Here is a 25,204-nt window from a genome sequence, read left to right on the forward strand (position 1 = left end):
CGGTTCCAGTGAGAACAGACCGAGTTTATCTAACCTCGCCTCATAGCTAATGCCCTCCACACCAGGCAACATCCTAGTAAACTGCACCTTACCCTCGCCAAGGCATCTATATCCTTCCGGTAGAGTGGCGACCAGAAGTGTACACAACATTCCAAATGAGGCCTAACCAAGGTCCTGTACAGCGAAACATGACTTGCCATTTTTATGTTCAATGCCCCGACCGATGAAGGCCAGCATGCCGTATGCCTTCTTGACCACCTTATCCACATGCGTTGCCACTTCAAATTCCCAGTCACCCAAGGCTGGAATTGAACCTAAATCTCTGGCACGGTGAGGTAGCAGTGTTAACCACTATGCTGTCCTGACAGACCATGTCTGTCTTTCCAAAACATCAAGCACCCTGGAATATTTAGCTCCCAATCTGGTTCACCACACAGCTAACTGCATCTCTAATGTTATTAAATAAAACCCACTTATCTCTTTTTGTCCATTAATCAACTTGCTGTGAATGCTTCTTCATGCATTCAGAAAATGTGCCTTTAATTTTAACTTTTTCTCCTTCACCTGATCTTATTTATTAATGCATTGTTACCACTAAATTGTTATCCCTTCCTGTCACACTATCTTTACCCAAAACAATACACAGATCTTGTGGCTGGACTTTTCATGTATTACATTTATAAATTGCCTGTCACCTGAACCCGCACCCCATTTTAAGTTAAAGCCCTAGCTTGGTCACTGGTTTCAGCGTTGCTTAAGTGCAGTCCATCTCAACAGTTCTCTTTTCTCTCCCCCCCCCCCCCCCCCACCTAAGAACTGGCGCCAGTGTATCACAAATCAAAACCTGTCTCTTTACACCACTCCACTATTCCTGACACGCAATCAACTCTCTGATCTGTTTAAACCTATGCTAATTTGCGAATGGATCAAGACGTAATCCAGAGATTATTACCTTTCAGGTTCTGAATATTGTGCCCTCAAAATCCCGCTACGCTTTCAAAAGCATTGCAGATCACTGGAAGGCCTGAGATAGCCGACTCCAGTCAGTGCGTAGAGCTGCTGGATTTAAGGCTTGGAGTGTGGCCAGATAGGTGGTATCTCTCTCCTGTTGATACACAGCATGCTCGTGTGAACCTGGCACTAAATTGTGGTGGAAAGGTGGCATTAAGGCGACAAGCAAATCAATCATGATCTTGTTGAATGGCTAAGCAGGCTCAAGTGTCTGACTGGCCTACTCCTGAATTTAAATTTGTATGAGAACCTCATTATTCTTCTACCTACATCACTGGTTCCTGTGTGAACCATGACCACCTGATCCTCCCTCTCCAAAATTTTTGTCCACCCATGCAATGTCTTTAACACTGGTACCAGGCAGGCATCACAATCTTCCAAATTACTAGTCACAGCTAGAGAGAGCAGTCTCTCAGTACTATCACATTCTTCTTAACTCCACCACTTCAGTGATCTTTTCAACCCTGCATATTTCATTCATCTCACAGGCTGCAAGAAACTCATACCGACTGAATAAGAGTAAACATTGAAGCTCCTCAAGCTCTACACCTAAAGTCCCCTTGCCTGCCTTATTCAGATCCTCTGTGAATGAATATTAACCAAGTTCTGTACTACTTCATAAACTAAGATGTGACTCTTTCCTGAAAGAAAGTAGCCAGGTAACACTCCTCCATCCTGTTGCCCTGCCTACATCTCAGACTCCACTTCAACATCAATGCTGAAATCCCTGTAGATGCATTTACTGCAGTTGCGGCTGTTTGGGATTGCAATGCTCGCCACAAGTTTCCATGTCACAACAAAGCACCTGCATGGTCATATCTATATAATTTTCTTATGGTCCAAAAGTACAAGGATGTTGTAGGGATTGTAGTTACCATGAAAATGTACTATTTAAAAAAAAATTAATTTGCATATGGAAAAAGAAATTAATAGAGATCTTAGGAAAATAATTTAAGGAAACAAGTGATGCAAATAAAACATACGGTCACATTTTGTATTATATTTGTCGCTTTAGGGACTCTACAAAAAAAGCATCATTATGCATTTTCTCAGAATGGCATTATGGCAGCACGGTGGCAAGCCCTGCTGCCTCACTGCTCCAGGGACCCGGGTTCAATTCCGGCCTTGGTGACCATCTATGTGGAGTCTGCACATTCTACCAGTGTATGCGTGGGTTTCCTCTGGGTGCTCCCGTTCCTTCCCACAGTCTAAAGATGTGTAGTTTAGGTGGATTGGCCATACTAAATTGCCCTTTAGTGTCCAAAGGTTAGGTGGGGTTACAGGGATGGGACAGTAGAGTGGGAATGGGTAGGGTGCACTTTCAGTGAGTCTGTGCAGACTCAATGGGCCGAATGGCCTCCCTCTGCACTCTAGGCATTCTATTTTACAATCTAGTTTAGGAGGAATAAATCTCACAATTCAATCTGCCTTACTGAGGAACTGAAGATTGGGATGAGATGACAGGTTTTAAAATGCTGAGATAAATGTGCGTATATAAACATGTTCATATGCATTATATAAATATGTATAAAACATGAATTTATATACATTAACATAAATGGAACTTCAAGCAACCAATTGTACAAAACAAATGATATCCCCCACCATCCATAATAGCTTCCATTGCCTTTCCTTACAATTCCTTCCAAAATGCATCATTTTGTATTTATTTGCATGATGTTTCAGCTGCCATGTGTCTGCTCATTGCACCAGTGTATGTCTTCCTGAGGTCTGCGACAATCCTCGTCACTGTTTATTACATTTCCAGACTGCATAAAATTATGCCTCCAAACCCCAAGTCCAGGTAATAAATGATCAAAAGTGCAGTTCACCCATAACCGGCCTCTGGGGATACATTGCATACTTCCCTCCCGCCTGATAACCAAGAAATTAAACAGGGAATTGAGAAGCCAAAGAATGGTATGGTAGATGGAACTCAATACCATAGGGAGTGGCTGATGCAAATATTATGGATACAATAAGGGAAACTAGAAAAACATACGAGGGAGATGGTTGCCATGGTAGATTTTGACGAGAAAAGGTGAAATGAGTCACAATTGGAAACACGAATGCTGGCATGGACTGAGTGGGCTAAATGGACTGTTTCTGTGCCGTATACCCGAAGTAATCATAGGTACGCAATAAGAAAATGATTAATTATTGCTGTTTTTTCCTCAGCCAATTCTGCATTAACACTCAAGTCCTCAAATCCTCTGGGCCTCAATTTTGGCAACTTGTGACGCTATCAGATTTCTTTTGCAAGTACGCATACTGTTACAAGAACCTGGGCTAGTACGCGGTCAATTCCAGATCCACTTGACCCGGAATTGAAACACGGTTGAAATGAATTTCTATTTATAAAATACCCGAGGCCGAACTGCCCAATAACTAGTCACCAGGTTTTAAAATTAACTTTTTATTATTAAGACTAACTATATCTAAATAAGCAACAATACAACTGGTTAACTACTATCTAATCTCTAACCACCCCTTTAATCTGCCCCATCCTCTACACAAACACAGGAAAACAAACACCGAGGTGAAAGAGGGGTGTAAATTAATTATGAAAGTAAAAGGATAAGAGAGTTTGTTTCAGATGGACATTTTCCAGTTAATTTATTTCTTCAGTCTAGGCATTTAAATGGATGCATCTTTTCTTTCAGCTTGTAATGGTTTCCACTATAAGCTCACAGAAATAGGCAGCCAGCATTCGTGAAAGCGAGAGCAAGAGAATCTTCTTTCAGAGCTTAGAAACTTCTGCTTTCAGGTGGTAGGCAGCAGAGCAGAGAAAGAGAGCTGCTTCCACCTTGTGGGTACAATAGCTAGTTGCTGTCGGTTGCTGGGCAGAATATTGTCCCTAGTCAATCCATTGGTTGCCGGCCATCCACCCGAAACAAACTCCTCAAACTCTTGGGCGCCATAAAGTCTAGGTTCTTCTGCCCAAAGCATAAAACTTTATAACAGTGTACTATTTTGATACTTTGGTCACGATTTTCCAGGAAAATTTTCAAGTGCTGTAGCGAGCGGGAATTACGAGTTTCCTGGCACTCGGTCCAGCAACACTATTCAACGTTAATTGATCCACTTAACGAGGCCTCATGGGCTTCTCACCCCAAATGTCGGCTCGTCAGCTGATTCGCGGGGACCATGCTCGCCAGCACCACCCCCTCCCATCGCTAACAACATCAAGCAGCACTGAGGTTGCACTTACTCAGCCAACTCGCAACAATGGCACCGAGGAGGCTGGCACCAAGATTCTGGTGAGGTTCCTGGACATGGTAGAGGCCAGGAGGGATGCCCTGTGCCCCCGAGGGTCCCGAAGAGTGAGCCACAAGGCAGTCAGTGCTGCCTGGGGCGTGGTAGTCAGCTGGTTGCCTCCACCTCTGATGTGCATCCTGGGGACACAACCAGATGCAGTGGTAGAGCTGGGAGGGCAAAGCACATCAAGGATCACCAAGGACACCGGGAGACGGGGAGAAAATGCACCATCAGGACAGAGGTAGCATATATTGAACAATAAACACATCTGTGCACAACCATTATGATGCCTCTGTCACTTTCTTCTGCAATGCAGGCTGACCCCCGGACCCTTTGCCTATCTTGCCAGGCACCCCCTCCCCCCCGTGACACCCACCCTCCGGCCGTGGTCGTGTCCCGGGAGCTGTGTCCCATCCCCTGGGTGTTCAGATGTTGGCTGCGTGTGTGGTCTTGACTCACATTCAGTGTCCAGGCATCACGGTGCAGTTGGAATGCTAGGCAATGATTACCACGTGTTACATAGCCCGCCTACCCACGGGAAACCACTTGGCATGCGTCAATGCTCACTCAACCACGATTGCCAATTCCCTGTTAGTGATTGCCTTCAGCCGGGCAGCCAAACGTCTCAGCAGTCGTTGGGGGCTATGGGTGATCAGTGGGGCAGACGGCAAGCCAGGTGTTGCCCCCGGAATGGTGTTGGGATCCAAGGGTTGGCTTGGTGGTACCGCAAGACATTGCGCCCCCCCCCCCCCCTCACCCTCCCATGGTGGCCCACCCCTACGGAGGGCCCCCCATCCCCTGCCAAGCACTAGGGTGGTAAGCCCAGCTTCCCTGATCTCTTCGCCTGTGACCAAAGATAGCTACTCTGCTCCTTGGCTCCCCACAGAATGGGGGGGGGGGGGGGGGGGGCAATCTCTCGCAGTACCACCAAGCCAACCCTTGGATCCCAACACCATTCCGGGGGCAACACCAGGCTTGCTGTCTGCCCCACTGATCACCCATAGCCCCCAACGACTGCACAGCTGAAGGCAATCACTAACAGGGAATTGGCAATCGTGGTTGAGTGAGCACCGACACATTCTGCCAGGTTCACGTTTTTAAAAAGCAATACTAATCGGCGCCAGTGTGAGCACTTGCTGAGGAGGCCAGTGAATAACAGGAGGCCATTGGATGACAGATGGCTCTCATTAATTGTATGGAAATGGGGCTTAAGTGGTGATAATTGGTATCTCACGGCGAGATTCCAAATTTGCCTACGGGAGCAGGCCGGTTGCATTGCAAACTGTTTGGCGCCTGGGGCAGTTCCTGTTTTTGGCCTCTCCCGCTTTTCACCGGCCTCATTACGCTTGACTGCGAGTAACAAGGCTGGAAGATTGCATTCTTTGAGTTCCTTACGTCCTCTGCTCGACTTATTATGTCTCCATTAATGGTCCATGGACCAAAAACAATTAAGACAAAAGAAATAGGAACTAAAGGAATCAACAGGAAGGGCCCTTACAATACACAACATCAGCTTTTCTCTCCGCACTGCATTGAAGATCGCAATCAAGTATGTCAAACAGGATTTGCCTTTGGCTTTTATTTATTAACCAATTCTTCCAAGTAACAATAAATTTTGTCCTAAATTTATGGTCTGTTATCCAGCACCAATGTTAGACTAACTGGTCTGTAGATACCTGGGGCACAATCCACCAGCTCGCCGGTGGGATATTCCAATTAGGGTTGTAGTCACCAGGAAATCCCGTTGACAATGCTGGGGGTGGCAAATCCCGCTGGCGGGCCACCTCCACCACCGAAAAACACAGCGGGTTGGTCAGTAAATCCCATCCCTGGTTTATCTGTCTCCCATTTTGTGAATAGTGGGAGGGCCACATTTGCAACTCTCCAGTTCTTCAGCACCATTCACATACCCAATGATATTTTAAAGACTGCAATCAGAGCCTCTGCTATTTTCATACTTGCTTCAAATACTTGCTCCGATGCATTGCATTCTTTTCCACTTAAGAGCATTGCTCCTTTTTTTTAGCACCTCCTTGTTATTTTTATTCTATCCAATTTTCCTTCCTTTGGCAACATCCTCTTTTGCAAAGGTAGATGCAAGTTACCTTGTGTCATCTGCCACCACAAGATGATTTCCTTCTTGGTACCTCAATCAGACCCACTTTACCTTCTACTCTTTACAAGTTTATAAAAGACTTCAGCGTTCCTTTTATGGTACCTGCTGATCCTTCCTTTTTGCTTCTTATTTTCTTCTGCTGGCTTCTTTATTGTAGAATAACTTACATTTATATAGCACCTTTAATGCACTAAAAGGTCAAGACACTTTACAGGAGCTACATTAAACAAAATTTGACACCAATCACGCAAGAAGATTAGGGCAAATAACCAGCTTATTCAAAATGGTGATTTTCAGAGAGAAAGCGAGGTAGAGAGATTTGGGGAAGGAGAACTTAGTACTTCAGCAGCTGAAGGCATGACTAGCAGTAGGGCAGACATTAAAATTAGGGAGGCACAAGAGACCAGAAATGGAGGAATGCATACATCCTGAATGGCTGTAGGGGAGGAGGAGGTTACAAAGGTACGGAGGGTCAAGTCCATGGAGGAATTTGAAAACAAGGGTGAGGATTTTGAAATCGAGGCATTGCTTAAATGAGACTAATGTGCGTCAGCAAGGACAGGGGTGATAGGCAAATGAAACTTGCTGCGTTACGAACCTGATGTTTATTACAAGCTTTCTTTTATAGTTTCACTTTAATTTCAATTTCTTTAGTTACCTGGGAGCTCTAGCTTTGGGTGTACTTTCCTTTAACCCTTATAAGAATATCTTTAGTTCTGTACCTGAACTATCTCCCCCTTGAAGGCCTACCACTGCTCATTTACTTTTTTATCTGCCAATCTTTAGTTCCAATACACCTGAGCCAGATTCCTTTTCAACCCAATGAAATTAGTCATCTTCCAGTTTTCAGATTTGATTGTTATTTATCCTTCGCCACAACAATTCTTAACTTAAATAAACTTAATGATATAGTGACCATGGTTCTCAAACGTTCTCCCACTGAAACATGCTCCACATAGCTTACCTCATTTCTCAAAATTACATTTACCATCCTCATTGGATGAGACACATTAATCAGGAAGGTTTTCCTGTATATACTGAAGTTCTTCCCTCTATTTGCCCATTAGACTTTATTTTCCCCAGCCAAAAATTAGATACTTGAAATCCCCCATTATCACAACTTTTTTCAACATTATTTATGAAATATGTTTGCAGATTTCATCCTTCATTTTCTTCCCATTTGGTGGTCAAGAACATAAAAAAACTTTTTATAAAAACCTTATTTTACATACAGTAATTCCTACACTGCACAATTTGTTTTAAAATATTACAAAAAGTTCACCTTCTTACAAAGGTAAACGGCACTAAATTCATATCTATGGATCATATGCTTTACATCTGAAAACTTGAATTTTATTGAATTGCTAGTTATCTTCAACCCAATAATGAGCATGTTTTAAGAAAATAAAATTAATTTCACCTGAGGGATGTGTTCGTTCTGGTTCTTGTAAGACAATCCATGACCTTGGTGGAGGCTGTTCTGGTTGAACTATTGAAGATCAAATTGTACATTAATTTGATAACATCTGTATCTAAAAAATAAATCAAAATAAAACTTGGATTCATCTACTTACTTCTTTTTGAAGTGCCTGCCAAATTATCAAGCAGATAATTTAGTAGCCTACGAGTTCCATCTGGTTCCTGATAGAGACCAAGGATTTCTTGTGCCAAAGGATTTCCTATGAATCATATGGAAGTTTTATCAGCCAAACTGATAATTTAATTGTAATGTAAAGTCAATTGTAATGTAAACAGCAATGTCATTCTCTTCCAACAAAATAAAGACAAAGCTTATAATTTAATACTTCTGTTTGTATTTTCTCTTCCCTTAATCAAAATGCAGATGGCTTTATTACTGGTGACAACTAAATAGAAATGCTCTCTCCTCCAGATCATAACTTGAGCTCAGGCAACTAGATCTGGCTTCATTTGGAAAATTGCGTCCATAAACTGAAGCCACTTGGGCATAGGAAGTATCCTCAATGTTTACTTTCATTAAGGAATTCCAACATCAGTGGGTTGATTCTGCTACTTAAAGCTTCAGCTACTGGAAGTTGGTGTTGTATTTTACCTGGATGTCACTGTTCAAACTGACTTTTCATATGATGCTACAAGTCGCACTGCTATGGTTGAAAACATCAGCTGAATGAGTAGGATGTTCTGACTTCTTGACCAAAACGGGAGAACGTTACCTATCGGGTCCTTGACTGGGATTTCATCACAAGGCTTTAAATAAAGGGTCCACCATAAGTAACTTAAGGGATGATTTTAAAAAGTACACCATTGCATGAAGGTAGGATCAAGCCGAGTAAACTGGCAGCTCCAGTCCCAACTCAGTCTTCTGTTTTCCCCTGCTATTCGCCAGGATCAATGCTTTTTCTGGCATTTTTGTTTGCTTTTCTTTTAGTTTCTCTCCAGTCTCTTACCTCTCGAGTTGCCCATGGATGTGTTCTAGGAAAATCATTACATCTTTAGTGATATAAAATGGCTCTGCATCACAAATACCTCTCACTGATCTGGTGTCATTTGATTCATTAAGATATTTGGCCAATTTACTGTGGACAGCCTGTCTTGTTCCATTGAAGTCAGCCTCACCTAAACCCAAAATCTTCGCTCTGGAGCTGTTTTCCATTTCTCCCTTTCAAACAGGATCTGAACTTGGATTATATTATGCTCACTGTTAATAAAAAAATTTCATGTTCTCGTTAAGCTGTTAACTAAATGTGGCTCAATCTAAATGATATGCCCCCTTTTGGATTGGATGGATTTGTTTATGGTCACGTAGTGAGAAGTAATTTTCTGCTAGCAGCTCAAACAGATCATTAAGTACATGAATGAAAATAAAATTAAAATTAAAATAGATAATAGGGCAACACAAGGTGCACAATGTAAATACATAGACATCAGGTGAAGCATACAGGAGTGTAATATTAATTTGGTCAGTCCAGTCCAGGGTCAGTCCAAAAGAGGGTCGTTTAGGGGTCTGATGAAGAGATGCAAAAAATGGGTTCCAACTGCAAAAAAGGAGTTACTCAATTAAAGGTGAATTGCTAACTTCATAGAGGAAGAAGAGTGGAATGTGTCAACATTAGGGAACTATTAGCATTAGCAATGCCAACAAAACTGAAACAGCTTTGAACTAATTTAATATTCTACCCTGCTGAATTTCATCCCTCCTAATTTTCTCTTCTACTGTTTTTTCAAATTGTTGAGTTATACAATAACATAGCTACCAAGGGCACTAGTTGCACTTTGGTGTCTAACCTAATTCATTTTTCACCTGTGAACGCATATCAAATATTAGCAGTCTTGAAATGAATGAAATGAAAATCGCTTATTGTCACAAGTAGGCTTCAAATGAAGTTACTGTGAAAAGCCCCTAGTCGCCACATTCCGGCGCCTGTTCGGGGAGGCTGGCACGGGAACTGAACCCGTGGTGCTGGCCTTGGTCTGCTTTCCAAGCCAGCTATTTAGCCCACTGTGCTAAACCTGTCTTGTTCTACAAAGAAAGAAGTCTTACAACACCAGGTGACTCACCTGATGAAGGAGCTATGCTCTGAAAGTTAGCGATTTCAAATAAACCTGTTGGACTTTAACCTGCTATTGTTAAGACTTCTTACTGTGCCCACCCCAATCCAATGCCGGCATCTCCATGTCTTATTCTGGAAAGGAGAACATCACAGCAAGTCCTGATTGGAGGCCATCATTGGGTGTGAACAACTAGAATTTCAACCTTGGAGGACTGTCTTGGAAATGTCAGGGTCAAACATCAATCTGGACACTAAGAGTGCAATTTAAGGGGGTAAAAAATCAAATAGTCTTCAAAAGCTGTGTTTTCTTCATTTTCACTGCACAATTGTTGATTATTTTCAATTGGAGAATTGGGAAGGACGTTATTTGACTGACAATCAAGCAGCTAACAAGGACCATTGATGCCCCAGGAAAGTCAGATTGTCAGGGTTGACAGGAAAAGGGGGAAACTAGAAATCAAGTGATTGGAACTCATGGTTAGGGAAAGAGGGAGTAGGATGGTATGAGGACCATATGTTCTGCACTGCTATGATAGCAACAGCGATAACATGGTGAGTAGAAGCATTGCTGAAATAGTTTTTACATGTAAAAATTACTTGTGTTGTGCTGGGGGATAATATAGGTGGGAGCACTCGGGAGCAAAAAGGTTGAATATATATGGTCTACCTCGTGAAGGATCCCAACACTATTGTCCACACAATAAACTGATGGCAGAATTTGGCTTGACGAATGTGTCAATCCACATCCTTGCAAATGCTCCCAGGATGGACTTGACATACTCAACAACTGCCTTCATTCAGCTTTGGTTCTTGATTGCCCAAAAACTATTTCACAGTTTAGAAAAATACTCATCACAATCCCAGTCATAGAATAATTAACGTTTCTGCTCTAATTGCACATTTGGAAATAATTTGCAGTCGGAATTTGATCTATTTTACAGACAAGAAATTTCTGTCCCCCATACTGTGCATGCACATATCGCTGAAAAATATAGTCAGTTGGTTGTATAACGGTCCGCTGTGGGCCAGCTGTTAGCTTAAATCCAGTATTGAGTAAACCATTACTCAGCTATTTAAAATGTCAGCAACTTTCACTAGCCTGCATACAAGATCTACTCAGCATCTAATATAGACCGCTGCCAAGATTCTACGTTTGAGAAACTAATGTTAATGGGGACTGAATCAGTGGACTTCTGCAACTAAATTGGCGCTGGTCCTGTAGCAATTCAGGATCCGCTAATGGGCTTGCACGGCGCCACATGGAACACGATAGATTCCAATGAAAAACGGTGTCCTACTCGCTAGGGTCGGAATTCCCACTAGAGAGGCTGACAAGCTGTCATCGCATATCTGCACTCCATTCCCCACCCGCCGTTGTACACCAGACCTGGGCGCAGGTGGCAGAGGCTGTGAGCGCCATGGGTCCCATGGCCTGGACCGGATATGAATAGTAGTGCCGAAAGAAGCTGCATGACCCTTTCACGGATGCCAGGAAGAGTGGGCAGCACTTTGACCCTGGATGAAACCACCCCCCCCCCCCCCCCCCCCCAAAGAACAGCTGAGCCCCACCCAACGATGACTCCTGCTTGGAAGGTGCTGGACCAACTCCGAACTCACCCCCCCTCCCCCAGGAGGAAACCAGAGCACCTGTAGGAAACTCACAAAGACAGATTTGCTTTGGCAAACTCGCTCTTGGCCAAATAGATAACGAAATTGGTCAATTGCAATCCATTAAATAATTCCTCCAACTGTCCTACATGCTCTTTCCACGTGTCACTAAACTACCATGTCATCCAAATAGACCCCGCATTCGGGTACCCTAGCCACTACTTGATGTGCGAGTCGTTGAAGTGTACCTGGTGTGTGTTATAAACGAACGGCACTGCCCATCCTATTGATACAGTACTCCAACCTGGGAATCGGATATGAATCTGTTTTGTTGATGGCCCTGGCCTTCTGGTAGTATATAAAGAACCAACTTGTCCCATCCAGCTTAGGTATGAACACGACCGAAGAACTCTTATTTGGCTCAATTAAATGATTCTCCAACATGTATTGGATTTCCTCTTCTATCTGAGCTAGTTTCTGTGGGTTCAGTCATTATGGATGCTGTTTAATCGGGTTCGAGCCACCTACATCATGTTAGGTTATTGCAGTGCATCCCGGTGTGTCCCTACAAATCTTATGATTTTGCAGTAGTCTTATGAGATCTTTTTGGTGCTGTTCTTCTAAGTATGCAAACTTATCTAACTGTTGTAGTATTACCCTATTTGCTAACTGTACCACAGAAGAGTCATTCTGTGAACTATCAGACTTCTTCACCAATCACATTTTACTGTCTCGGTCCTCTTCCACTACTTCTAACATCTGACACACTGGATCCTTCCTATCTTCTTCCCTATGATGAGATTTCTTCAACATAGATATGGCATTATCGGTCCTTCTTCCTACAGTCTGGAGTATCTATTAGGCAAGTCACCTTATTCACCCTCCTAACTACCTTAGAGGAGCCACCGAATTTCGCTATCAGGCAGTTCACCATGCAACGGCAACAATACCCCCAGTACCTCATCTCCAGTTTGGAATGTTTGCCTGCCGACATTTTCATTCTTGCTCCTGAAACCTTCAAATGCTCTTGGGCTACACCTGACATATGGACCTCGTATTTCATGGCCGTAGACCAATTCAAATGGGCTAAACCAAGTAGGTTCGTTCAGAGAATTCTGGTGGCAAATAGTAAAAAAATCCAATCCCTTGGATATTCATGGCAATAGGGCCCAATCATGGTTTTGAGAGTCTGATATTTCTCCAAGCTCTCCGGGTTAGTCGGTGATATGTGGTTGACTTTAGTTGCTTGATACCTAAACTACGAATTATGCCATGGAAAATTTTAGATAATGTTGGAAGCCTGGTCAGATTGCACTTCCAAGGATAGGCCTTAGCATGTGCAGAACTGTCAAAGTTCTCCACTGTTCTTAAAGGTGTGGCTTCCGTAAATCGGTTAGTCATATCCATGGCCATAAGAACATACTGATGCCCTGCCTTCGTTTTAGGCAATGGCACTACACAATCTACCAATACCTGACTAAATGGTTCTTCATGATATGGGTAGTAAAGGTAGTCATCTAATCACATGTTGTGGTTTATCTTATTACCGGACAGGTCCTACAGAATTGCATTACATGCTTAACAAACCTTGCCAGAAAAAAAATACCTGTTGCCTGATGCAAGAGTTTTCCGAATTCCCACATGATTCTAATTTATTAAAATTACATTTTAACTTTAAAAGTTGTAAGTTTTGTTTTACAGTTCTGAAGTTTGAGACATATATTTGTTAGTTTAAGGCTCGGGCAGCATTATGTTGGTACTAAATATGTCTAGGTTCCACTGAGGACATTATGTTTTGTACACTTACATCTTAGCATAAAGCTTATTCTTTCTCTTGGAAGAAACCATAGTTTCCAAACATATTTTGCACCTTTTGCATCTCCCAAGTTTGTGGACTTGAGATAAGTTAAAATATATAAACTGACTTTGGTACCTCATGTGCCACCTGCAGTATTTCCTTATGATATTTGGGCGTCACCACTATCTGAAGAACAACAGTCCATTCCTCTTCCGTAGATGTACGAGGATGTCACCACTTCCTCATCAGTTCTCCTTTGTTTTATTTTGTAAATTTAGAATACCCAATTTGTTTTTCCAATTAAGGGGCAATTTAGTGTTGCCAATTCACCCGCTCTGCACATCTTTGGGTTCTGGGGGTGAGACCCAAGCAGACACGGGGAGAATGTGCAAACTCCACCACGACAGTGACCCAGAGTTGGGATCGAACCCGGCTCCTCGAGGCAACAGTGCTAACCACTGCGCCACCATGCCACCCCCAGTTCTCTGCTTTAAATGTAATAGCACAAGGGGGCATGGTGGCGCAGTGGTTAACGCCGGTGCCTACGGCGCTGAGAACCTGGGTTCGATCCCTGCCCCGGGTGACTGTCCGTGTGGAGTTTGCACATTCTCACCTTGTCTGCGACGTGGGTCTCAGCTCCACAACCCAAAGGTGTGTAGGATAGGTGGATTGGTCCCAATAAATTGCCCCTTAATTGGGAAAAAAAAAAGGAATTGAGTACTCTAAATTTATAATTAAAAAAAAAGTTAATGTACTAGCACTCTGGAACCCCTTCAGCCTCAACTTCTGTGAGAGCAGACTGTGCTAATCTATTTAACTCCTGGTCTGCCTCCTGGGCCTCAGTTAATAAAGTCCTACCAAACACTTCCTCAGAATTATCTTCATCTTCCAAGTTTTGTTTTGCAACTTTCGTTCTCCTTGTTGCCCTTGTACTCTCTAAACATGGGTGAAGCAATAACCTTTACTGCCGTCAAATAATTTCCCAAAGCTTAGTCTACTCAATCTACTGGTGGACTGACCGGGATTTCGTCCGCTGTTGAGGCCTGAGGGACAGGCGCCGAGTGGGGCTGGTTTGGAGCCAGTGGGGAGCCCCATGGCCGGAGGAGCAGGGGCATTGAGCCCGAAGTGAGCGGCGGGGGAAGAGCTTGGCACGAGGCGAGGCCCGAATCCAGGACAAATGTAGAGGGGGAGCAGTGCACATTGGGTGGCCCCCACCTGAAAATGAATGTTTGAAGTCCGGTCCCAGGGGAAGAGATAGTTTGAATTTTGAATTTTTTTTTAAAACTCAGTTTACTGGTAACTTCTTAATCACTCTGACAAAGACTGGACCTGATCATAGAATCAAACTCCAATTATACGTTACACCAGGGAACTGGGATATAATCCCCACTTATCCCATCCACTAACACCTTAGCTTTCATTGAACTCTCCGAATCCCTTTCCATTGAGAGTTTGCGTTGCACCTTTCCCCTAAAATAGTTATAGGTTCTGTTACACAATTGAATGAAAACCGGGTGATCTTCACCGTAGACAAAAACCCTGCAACGTTCCCATTTACCTCATTTGCTACACCTGCTCCCAAAGCAGTGTTTCCCTCAGGTCTCCTAGTTTTCACTGGAGTCACAGTCTGTCCTGCAGTATTCTCCACTTTTGTTCCCGTTTCAGAATCCTCCTTATGAACCCCAACAAGGAACTTCCGGTGGCATGATGGGAGGGGAAATGCACACGGGGTTGCTCCCACAGGGGCCACAGGTCTTGAACTTTTGAAATTTGGTTCAGTAGAGTTCTCTCATCTAGGAGATGCCCAAAGGGAGGCAGAGCCAGAAAAGATTTAGTCTGAAACTCGTCGACTGACTCCGAAGCCTCTTCTCAAGGGAAGATGGCGGAGTCAGCGTCTTCTCCAACCACTCCACGCATGGCCGACGGTCTCACCAAGGTTTTGTCGTTCGAGCTCGTTAAACACCGATAAAACCTGTTCCTCATGGAGCTACAATTATGGCCATGGGAGGTCACATTGTCGGATCATAGTGACAGGATCACCTCCCTTGGGTACGACCTTGCTTGAATGGTCGACGTTAACAAAATATTAACAGCTAAGTTGAATGAGCTGGAGAACAGATCCAGGAGGCAGAAATGTGCATATTGTGGAGTTACTGAGGGCATCGAGAGCCGTTCGATCCTCCTACAGCACTATTCGCAAGCAGAAAAAAAGCTGCGCACACAGTTTGAACTACAGTCCAGCAGAGGGCAGCAGAGGAGAGCTACTGATCAGCTGTTCTGGGGAAATTTGCATACGTGCAGTGCGGTCAGCCTAATTTGAAAGTGTACCTGCGAAGGAGACCCGAGGAGTTTGAGTGAAGGCAGGCATCCAGCAGAGGGCAGCAGAGCAGAGCTACTGATCATCTGCTCTGGGGAAATTTGCATACGTGCAGTGCGGTCAGCCTAATTTGAAGGTGTACCTGCGAAGGAGACCCGAGGAGTTTGAGTGAAGGCAAGCATCCAGCAGAGCAGAGCTACTGATCAGCTGTTCTGGGGAAATTTGCATACGTGCAGTGCGGTCAGCCTAATTTGAAGGTGGTTCGTGGAGGAAAGGGATAAGTATACCCCGCAGGGCAAGGGTTATAGCTGGGGGAAGGGCAATTATGATGCCATTAGACATGACTTAGGATGTGTAGGTTGGAGAAGTAGGCTGCAAGGGTCAATATTTGGAAAGTTAAAGTCTCCCATAACAACTACCCTGTTACTTTCGCTCTTTTCCAGAATCATCTTCGCCATCCTTTCCTCTACATCCCTAGAACTATTAGGTGGCCTATAAGGTGAAAATAGATAAGTCCCCGGGGCCTGATGGGATTTATCCTAGGATTCTCTGGGAAGCCAGGGAAGAGATTGCTGAGCCTTTGGCTTTGATTTTTAGGTCATCATTGGCTACAGGAATAGTGCCAGAGGACTGGAGGATAGCAAATGTGGTCCCTTTGTTCAAGAAGGGGAGTAGAGATAACCCTGGTAACTATAGGCCGGTGAGCCTCACGTCTGTTGTGGGTAAAGTCTTGGAGAGGATTATAAGAGATACGATTTATAATCATCTAGATAGGAAGAATATGATTAGGGATAGTCAGCATGGTTTTGTGAAGGGTAGGTCATGCCTCACAAACCTTATCGAGTTCTTTGAGAAGGTGACCAAACAGGTGGATGAGGGTAAAGCAGTTGATGTGGTGTATATGGATTTCAGTAAAGCGTTTGATAAGGTTCCCCACGGTCGGCTATTGCAGAAAATACGGAGGCTGGGGATTGAGGGCGATTTAGAGATGTGGATCAGAAATTGGCTAGTTGAAAGAAGACAGAGAGTGGTGGTTGATGGCAAATGTTCAGAATGGAGTTCAGTTACGAGTGGCGTACCACAAGGATCTGTTCTGGGGCCGTTGCTGTTAGTCATTTTTATAAATGACCTAGAGGAGGGCACAGAAGGTTGGGTGAGTAAATTTGCAGACGACACTAAAGTCGGTGGAGTTGTAGACAGTGTGGAAGGATGTTGCAGGTTACAGAGGGACATAGATAAGCTGCAGAGCTGGGCTGAGAGGTGGCAAATGGAGTTTAATGTGGAGAAGTGTGAGGTGATTCACTTTGGAAAGAATAACAGGAATGCGGAATATTTGGCTAATGGTAAAATTCTTGGTAGTGTGGATGAGCAGAGGGATCTCGGTGTCCATGTACATAGATTCCTGAAAGTTGCCACCCAGGTTGATAGGGTTGTGAAGAAGGCCTATGGTGTGTTGGCCTTTATTGGTAGAGGGATTGAGTTCCGGAGCCATGAGGTCATGTTGCAGCTGTACAAAACTCTGGTACGGCCACATTTGGAGTATTGCATACAGTTCTGGTCACCTCATTATAGGAAGGACGTGGAAGCTTTGGAACGGGTGCAGAGGAGATTTACCAGGATGTTGCCTGGTATGGAGGGAAAATCTTGTGAGGAAAGGCTGATGGACTTGAGGTTGTTTTCGTTAGAGAGAAGGTTAAGAGGTGACTTAATAGAGGCATACAAAATGATCAGAGGGTTAGATAGGGTGGACAGCGAGAGCCTTCTCCCGCGGATGGAGGTGGCTAGCAAGAGGGGACATAGCCTTAAATTGAGGGGTAATAGATATAGGACAGAGGTCAGAGGTAGGTTTTTTACGCAAAGAGTGGTGAGGCCGTGGAATGCCCTACCTGCAACAGTAGTGAACTCGCCAACATTGAGGGCATTTAAAAGTTTATTGGATAAGCATATGGATGATAATGGCATAGTGTAGGTTAGATGGCCTTTAGTTTTTGACTTCCCATGTCGGTGCAACATCGTGGGCCGAAGGGCCTGTACTGCGCTGTATTGTTCTATATTCTATGTACAGTCCACTAATAAGGCTGTACGTCAGTTGCACTGCTCAAGGAATACTTTATCAAGCGCTGGGAGGCCAGTCGCCTTCTGATTCACCAATTAAAACACTAAGCGGCCTCCTGTGAGATCCTCCAGATACTTAATTTGGGCGACAGCCTTGTTTCCGCCCCTCTCTAGGTCAATGTGGCTATTAAGTCGTATAATCAGAGCCCCCCTCTGGCAAGTCGGTCATGTCTGATTTTCTAGATAGTCTGCCCATCCAGCTGTTGAGGTGTATAGGAGCTGTGAGTTGGACTCCTCGTTAATAATAATAATAATAATAATAAAGATTTATCAGTGTCATAAGTAGGCTTGCATTAACATGGCAATGAAGTTACTGTAAAAATCCCCTAGTCGCCACACTACGGCGCTGATCGGATACACCGAGGGAGAATTCAGAATGTTAAATTCACTTTACAAGCACCTCTTTCGGGACTTGAGGGGGGAAACCGGAGCACCGGAGGAAACCCAGACACGGGAGAATGTGCAGACTCTGCACAGACAGTGACCCAAGCCGGGAATCGAACCTTGGTCCCTAACGGGGTGAAGCTATAGTACCAACGATTGTGCTACCATGTCGCCCATTCACCATGAGGTTTTGAAACAGACTGGCAAGGCCCTTAGCCCAGATGGTTTTCCGATCGAATTTTATTAATGTCTTGGAACAACTTGCACCTTAGTTATTAGCTTTGTTTAATGACTCACTATCCAGGGGTCCTCCGACCCTTACACAAGCCACTATTTCCTTGCTAATTAAGAGGGATAAGGGCCCAACCGAGTGTGGTTCATACCGATCCATCTCGCTGTTAAACACACACGTTAAGCTCCTCGCTGAGGTTCTGGCGCTCCAGTTGAAGTCTTGCCTTCCCAGTTTCATTTCGGAGGATCAAACTGGCTTTGTAAAGGGCTGGCAATTATCAGCCAATATACATCACCGTTTATTTTTATTTAATTTTTTCCAATTGAGGGGCAATTTGGCGTGGCCAATCCACCTACCCTGCACATCTTTGGGTTATGGGAGGGAAACCTACGCAGACACGTGCAAACTCCACACAGACAGTGACTCGGGGATAGGATCAAACCCAGAGATCCTCAGCACCATGAGGCATCAGTGCTAACCACTACTCCACCATGCCACCCCATACGTCGCCTTTTAAAATGTCATTCTTCCCCCCTCCCTTGCACTCAAGCCCGAGATGATATGATTTCTCGACGCTGAAAAAGTATTTGACAGGGTGGAGTGGGAATATTTATTTGAAATTATCCGGAGATTTGGATGCGGCCATAAATTTGCCTCTTGGATCTGCTTGTTATATAATGCCCCCGCGGCCAGTATTTACAAACACTTTTTACTCAGGCTACTTCACCCTGAATAGGGGCACTGGCGGACTGCCCACTTTCTCCACTCTTATCTGCCCTGGTAATAGAGCCTCTCCTCTATAGTCTTGAGGGCCTCTGGTCATGAAGGGGTATGATTCGTAATGGGGAATCACTTTATGCAAATTATCTAATTTTATATATTAGACCCAACTCCCTCCATCAGCGGCATAACGGAGACACTTAATAACTTTGGATTCTTCTCCGGCTAGAAATTAAATCTAGGCAAGAGAGAATGTTTTCCAGTCAACCCTCCTGGAAGGCAAGCCTATTAAGGCACGTTACATTTCTGCCTCTCTATACAAATTTTTGTTACTTGGAGGTCAGGGTAGCCCCCAGTTGGGTTTCACTTAACAAACTGAATGAATCGAACCTGATCAGTAATGTTAAAATAGACCTACTGTAGCCACCTGGGTTTGCCACTTCCCGATTCCAAAATGGATGCCCGCTAAGAATGCAGGGAAATTCAGCCAGGCACAGGGAAACAAGCAGGTGCAAGGTTTCCTGTGTATTAAGACGTGCAAAGACCCAGACAGAACAGAAACCAGCAACCATCTGCATATTAATGAGCGATCCCCAGGAACAATTGGATACATTAAAGTAATCAAGACCAAACCAGACTCCTCGGCGCCAGCAGGAGCCAAGACAAAGGAAGGTCAACGGACACATAGGAACCGCCCAGCGATCAGGGAGCAGCTCCAGTATTGGAGAAATCGATCCAAGTGATCGGGACTTAGTCCAATCAATCGGAACCAGGTACGGGGTCCGCCCAAAAGGGCGCAAAACCCCTGGGGACAATAAAATAGAGTCTCCAAGTTCAGTTCGACCTTCTTGGCAGGGTCTCTCAGCAGCTCGAAACAACTCTTGACCGTGACCCTCAACAACGAGAGACCTGCCTAGCAGCTGCACCAACCAAGTAAGTCTCCAGTCAACGCACACTACGAGATAGGCGCTCCTAGCTACTAGTCCATACCAGCTTTGGAGCCTGCAGCCTCAGAATCGAACGAAAGGCCATTGTTCACCTGACCTGGTGGGCCATTTCCAAAGCTAAGTATAGGCCTTTTAGTGTTAGAGATAGTCTAGTAAGTAGAGTTTTATGCATGAGTAGTGATTGACTGTGTATATAATAAATGTGTTTTGATTTGAAACTTACTAACTGGTGTATTGAGTTATTGATCAGCACTTGAACTTGAGCCTCGTGGTGGTATCATAAAGATACCTGGCGACTCGAGAGCAAAGGTTATAAAACAGAGCAATTAAGTGTAAAGCACACTTAGCAACATTTAAGAGGTGGAATAACCTTCTTATATCTTTGACGGGTAGGATTCAAACAATGAAAAAAAGAACCTATTCCCTAGGTTTTTATTCTTCTTTACACGTCTTCCCATTTTTCTGCCCTAATCCTTTTTTTTAGGTTAAATTGATAGCTGCTTTTATTTGGGCGGTAAGAATCCGAGAATCCACAGTGCTCCACTCGAAAGAGCTAGATAGACAGAGGGCTTGGCTCTTCTATTACTGGCTGCTAATATTCAAGAAGTTTTATTGTGAATCAGTGATCCTGATTCCATTGGGGCCAAATGGAGGCTCACTCTTGCACTACATCCACTCTCCTTGCCATAGTTACTGCGCTATTGCTCTTTTCTCCCACTTGAATTTCTTCAAACCAAGTGGTGTTCTCCTCTCTTAGTGTAGTAATCTCTATCTGCATGTACATAAAGGGTTAATGTGTAATCAGTAGCACCAGATGATCACTCGAGGGCCAGACCACCAGGGGTATAAAAGCAACTACATTGTGCCTCTCTCTCTCTTTCAGGTGTACTGTGACCAGGACAGGAGGAAACCCATGCAGACACGGGGAGAACGTGCAGACTCCGCACAGACAGTGACCCAAGTCGGGAATCGAACCTGGGACCCTGGAGCTGTGAAGCAACTGTGCTAACCACTGTGCTACCGTGCTGTTGACCTGTTTGTGGAGGGAGGCTCGCCAGTTTGAGAGAGTTGCCAGGCAAAGTACAGCTACCCAACTCTAGTTTTTTTGTTATTTTCATACGGCTTTCCCTTACTTTCCTTTCTTCTGGCTCCACCTCCCTCCTTGCTGATGTTATCCTTTGTCCAACCTGGCAAAGGGTCTATTTCAGACTATGAACATCCTTGGGGTTACCATTGACCAAACTGAACTGAACTAGTCATAGAAATACTGAGGCTACAAGAACAAGTCAGAGGCTAGGAATCCTGCAGCGGGAAACTCACCTCCTGACACCCCCCCCCCCCCCCGCCAAAGTATGTTCACAAGTCAGGAGTGTGATAGATTACTCCCCACTTGCCTGGATGCCTTGTAGCTCCTACAACACTCAAGATGCTCAACACCATCTAGAACAAAGCAGCCTGCTCAATTGGTTCCCCTTCCAGAAGAATTCACTCCCTCCACCACCGGTGCACAGTAGCAGCAGTGTGTATTCAGCAGCACCTTGAAAACCCATGACCACTACCACCGCGAAGGACAAGAGCAGCAGATACATGGGAACACCACCACATGGAGGTTCCCCTTCAAGTCACTCACCATCCTGCCTTGGAAATACATCGACATTCCTTCAATGTTGCTGGGTTAAAATCCTGGATTTGCCTTTCTAACAGCACAATAGGTGTACTTACACCACATTGAATTATAGGGGTTTAAGAAGGCAGCTCACTACCACCTTCTCAAGGGCAATTAGGGTTGGGCAACAAATGGTAACCCAGCAGGCCAAGCCCACATCCAGTAAAACTATTTTACAAAAAGACATACATGGCCATACTCCTTTGTCTGATCCTTCCCCACGAAGCAATGCAAGGGAAAAATGGGAATGTGAGCTGGGCCTTGTACTTACTTGCGAGGTTTGGAGAGAGACCCTTTACAGAGTGAACACCACATCCTCAAGTGCCCAGTTGAGCCTAATTCAGCTTGAGGTGATGCATCTGACGCACTTGACAAGAGAGGATAATGGGTTTTTCCCCCAAAATGTTGAGGGCAGATGTGATCGCTGTTAGTTTGCCCCAGCTGACCACATGCATAGGTTTCGGTTCTATCCCAAACTCACCAGCATCTGGGTTTCTTTTTTAGCACCATGTTGAATATAATCCATTTATAATTAGTCCCATTTTAATTGGCACCCATATCTGGGGTTTTGGATTCACCGGCAGTCCACTCTGGGGTACAGGCAGACATCGTCTCCTTTGCCTCAGTGACGGCCTGCGGGTGGATATTGCTTGGTTGGAGGTCTCCCATTCCGCCCAGTGTATCTGGCTGGTTAGGAATATCCTTCTTACACTTGGAGAAAATGAAATTCACCACCAGCAATTCAGTGGAGAGGTTCGACCCGAGATGGCAATGATTTATTTCCTTTTTTAAGGATCGACACACTGTCAGCTATTCAGGTTTTTAAGTAAAGTGTTTTAAGTTAATTGTTTTTTTAATTGTAAATTTTGCATTCATGTGTTTTAGTTGGTTGTTTATTATGTAAAACGTCAATTAATATATATTTTTAAAAATGAACCCCAAGTTCCATGGGTTTCCTCGCAACTTCCAACATGCTGAATGAACGTGACCCAATTTTTAATTTAAAAATAAATTTAGAGTACCCAATTCATTTTTTCCAATTAAGGAGCAATTTAGCGTGGCCAATCCACCTACCCTGCACATCTTTGGGTTGTGAGGGCAGACGCATGCAGACACGGGGGGGGAGAATGTGCAAACTCCACACGGGCAGTGACCCTGAGCCGGGATCGAATCTGGGACCTCGGCGCCGAGAGACTGCAGTGCTAACCACTGCGCCACCGTGCTGCACTGAATGTGTCCCAATTTATTGCAATGGTAACACATAGGCCTTTGAGTCACAGCTTCACCCTCAGTATCTTCCTTTCTCGTCTGAGGAGGGGATCGCAGAGCATTCCCAGCCATCCATTCCTTACCTTGGCTACCTGCCTTCCTTTCACTTTCCCACTTGCTATCCTTTTCAAAATTATGGGGGTGGTGGAACAACGGTTTAAATTTATGGATCGACTCAATCATCAGCCACTGTTGCTGCTTGTCTAGCAGTTATCACCCTCTGGTCTTCACCATGGGTTCTTACCACAAAAGTGTAGTGACTTCTTCCATTCGTCTAAGAGAATGATTTCTTTTACAGCCTCACATGTAGTTTCAACTCCCAATGCTCGGACACACCTAGTTAAATTGTTCTGCTTAACCCTTTCAAAATTCAACATATTTGGCCCTCCTGTTTCTTTAAACTTGTGCTTAAATTTCTCCAGAACAAATTCACATGCACCAAAAATTGTATTTTTTACCTCATCGACAGCCCCTCTGACAGGGAAGCATAAACTTCCCGTGCCCGTTTACTTTCCATTGGTAATGCCCACTTCTTCAGCCACTCCAGTTGAGTCACAAATGCCCATGAAGAATGTCTCTTTCCCTCAAATTTTGATGGGGTCTATAGAAAGGTAATAATATCCCCACTGGATTCTGTTCTAGTGTTTGGATTCTGTTCTGTTCTAGTGTTAGGCTCCCGTCTAACTCTGCAGCTCTCCTTTAATTTCCAGCACTTTAAGCTGGGTCTCTTTCTTTGCTCTTTCGTCTAATTCCAACTTTCTTTCCATAGATCCATATCCATGGAATCCAGACAATGCAAAAGGAGACCATTTGGCTCATCGAGTCTGCATCGACCCACCAAAAGAGCACTCTACCTAGGCCCTCTCCTGGGGCTAACAGGACAATACCTGCTTGAACCCGTTCTCACCAATCTACCTGTGGCATATGAACTGTCCATGATCTCTGGTAAGAGATACAATTGCACTGTCCCTATGAAACAAATCTGAGGACACCATCCATGGTATACATAGAAACATACATAGAAAACAGAAGCAGGAGATGACCGTTCAGACCTTCGGGCTGCTCCGTCAAACATGATCAAGTTCAAAACCATGATCCAGCACCCCACCCCCCCAATTCCTTTAGACGCAAGAGCTACAGCTAACGCCTTCCTGAAATTACACAGGGCGGGATTCTCTCATCCGGCGGCAGAGTGTTGATGCCGTCGTAACGCCACCGCGAACAGGCAGCTCTGAGGAGCGATTCAGGCCCGCTAATGGGGCCAGCACGGGCGCCGCGAGAAGCGCGGGGCGCCAGACTGGTGTCGGATACATGAGACGCGTCAATGATACGGCACGTAAAGGTGCACGAACGCGCATAGTCCCGGGACCTGCAAGATGGCGGCCACCCGCCATGCCGCCCCGAGGTTCAGGGGCCACGACCTCGATACGCTGCTGGACGCGGCCGAGGAGAGGAGGGCGATCCTGTGCCCCAGACGGGGACACCGCCACCTGAGCAGCACAGTCCGGCATAATTGGAGGGAGGTGGGTAACGCCGTCAGCGCAGTGGGGCACACCCCACGGACCGGCGAACAGTGCCGCAAGAAGATGCACGATCTGACGAGGGCAGCCAGGGTGAGTACACAGACGTGCCCCGGCATCACCCCACCCCTACCACCCACACATGTGAAAGTAGCCCCCCCCTGACCCACATGGGCTGCACCCACCCACGTGAGCCGCCTTGGCCGGGGGCCCACGTTCCCATGCCATCATCTAGCCAACAGCTGCACGGCATGCAGCAGACTGCCTAACGCTGATGCTTTCGCACCCCTCCCCCCCCACCCAGGATGGGACCGCCGACAACCACAGGGAGCGTGAGATAACTTCTTTTTTTTTTAATTTAGAGTACCCAATTCATTTTTCCAATTAAGGAGCAATTTAGCATGACCAATTCACATGCACATCTTTGGGCTGTGGGGGCGAAACCAATGCAAACTCCACACGGATAATGACCCGGAGCTGGGACCGAACCTGGATCCTCAGTGCTGTGAGGCTGCAGTGCTAACACTGCGCCACCGTGCTGCCTTGCACGAGAGAACCTGAGGGGTTCCACCCGTGCTGCACCCTCTCAGTCCACGAGCAGATGGCACTGGACTTCGTTGGCAGAGCCGAGGACCAGGAGGTTGCCCCATGCCAGATGGGAGGTTGCCCCTTGCCAGATCGGAGGCGCACGAGCAAGTGAGACTCCCCCGCCT

General features: G+C 45.1%; 1 protein-coding gene across 3 annotated transcripts in view; it reads right to left on the reverse strand.

Annotated features, from left to right (window-relative positions):
- Positions 1–25,204, reverse strand: part of LOC119965250 (CCR4-NOT transcription complex subunit 6) — a 143,931-nt gene that overhangs the window by 49,144 nt on the left and 69,583 nt on the right. For all 3 annotated transcript variants that reach the window (XM_038795742.1, XM_038795740.1, XM_038795741.1), the window contains 2 exons: positions 7,960–8,064; positions 7,806–7,874 (listed from right to left, as the gene is read on the reverse strand). In XM_038795742.1, the coding sequence (XP_038651670.1) occupies positions 7,806–7,874; positions 7,960–8,064 (174 nt within the window). The remainder of the gene's footprint in view (positions 1–7,805; positions 7,875–7,959; positions 8,065–25,204) is intronic.

Source organism: Scyliorhinus canicula, chromosome 4 (assembly GCF_902713615.1).
Source record: "Scyliorhinus canicula chromosome 4, sScyCan1.1, whole genome shotgun sequence".
Classification (NCBI taxonomy): domain Eukaryota; kingdom Metazoa; phylum Chordata; class Chondrichthyes; order Carcharhiniformes; family Scyliorhinidae; genus Scyliorhinus; species Scyliorhinus canicula.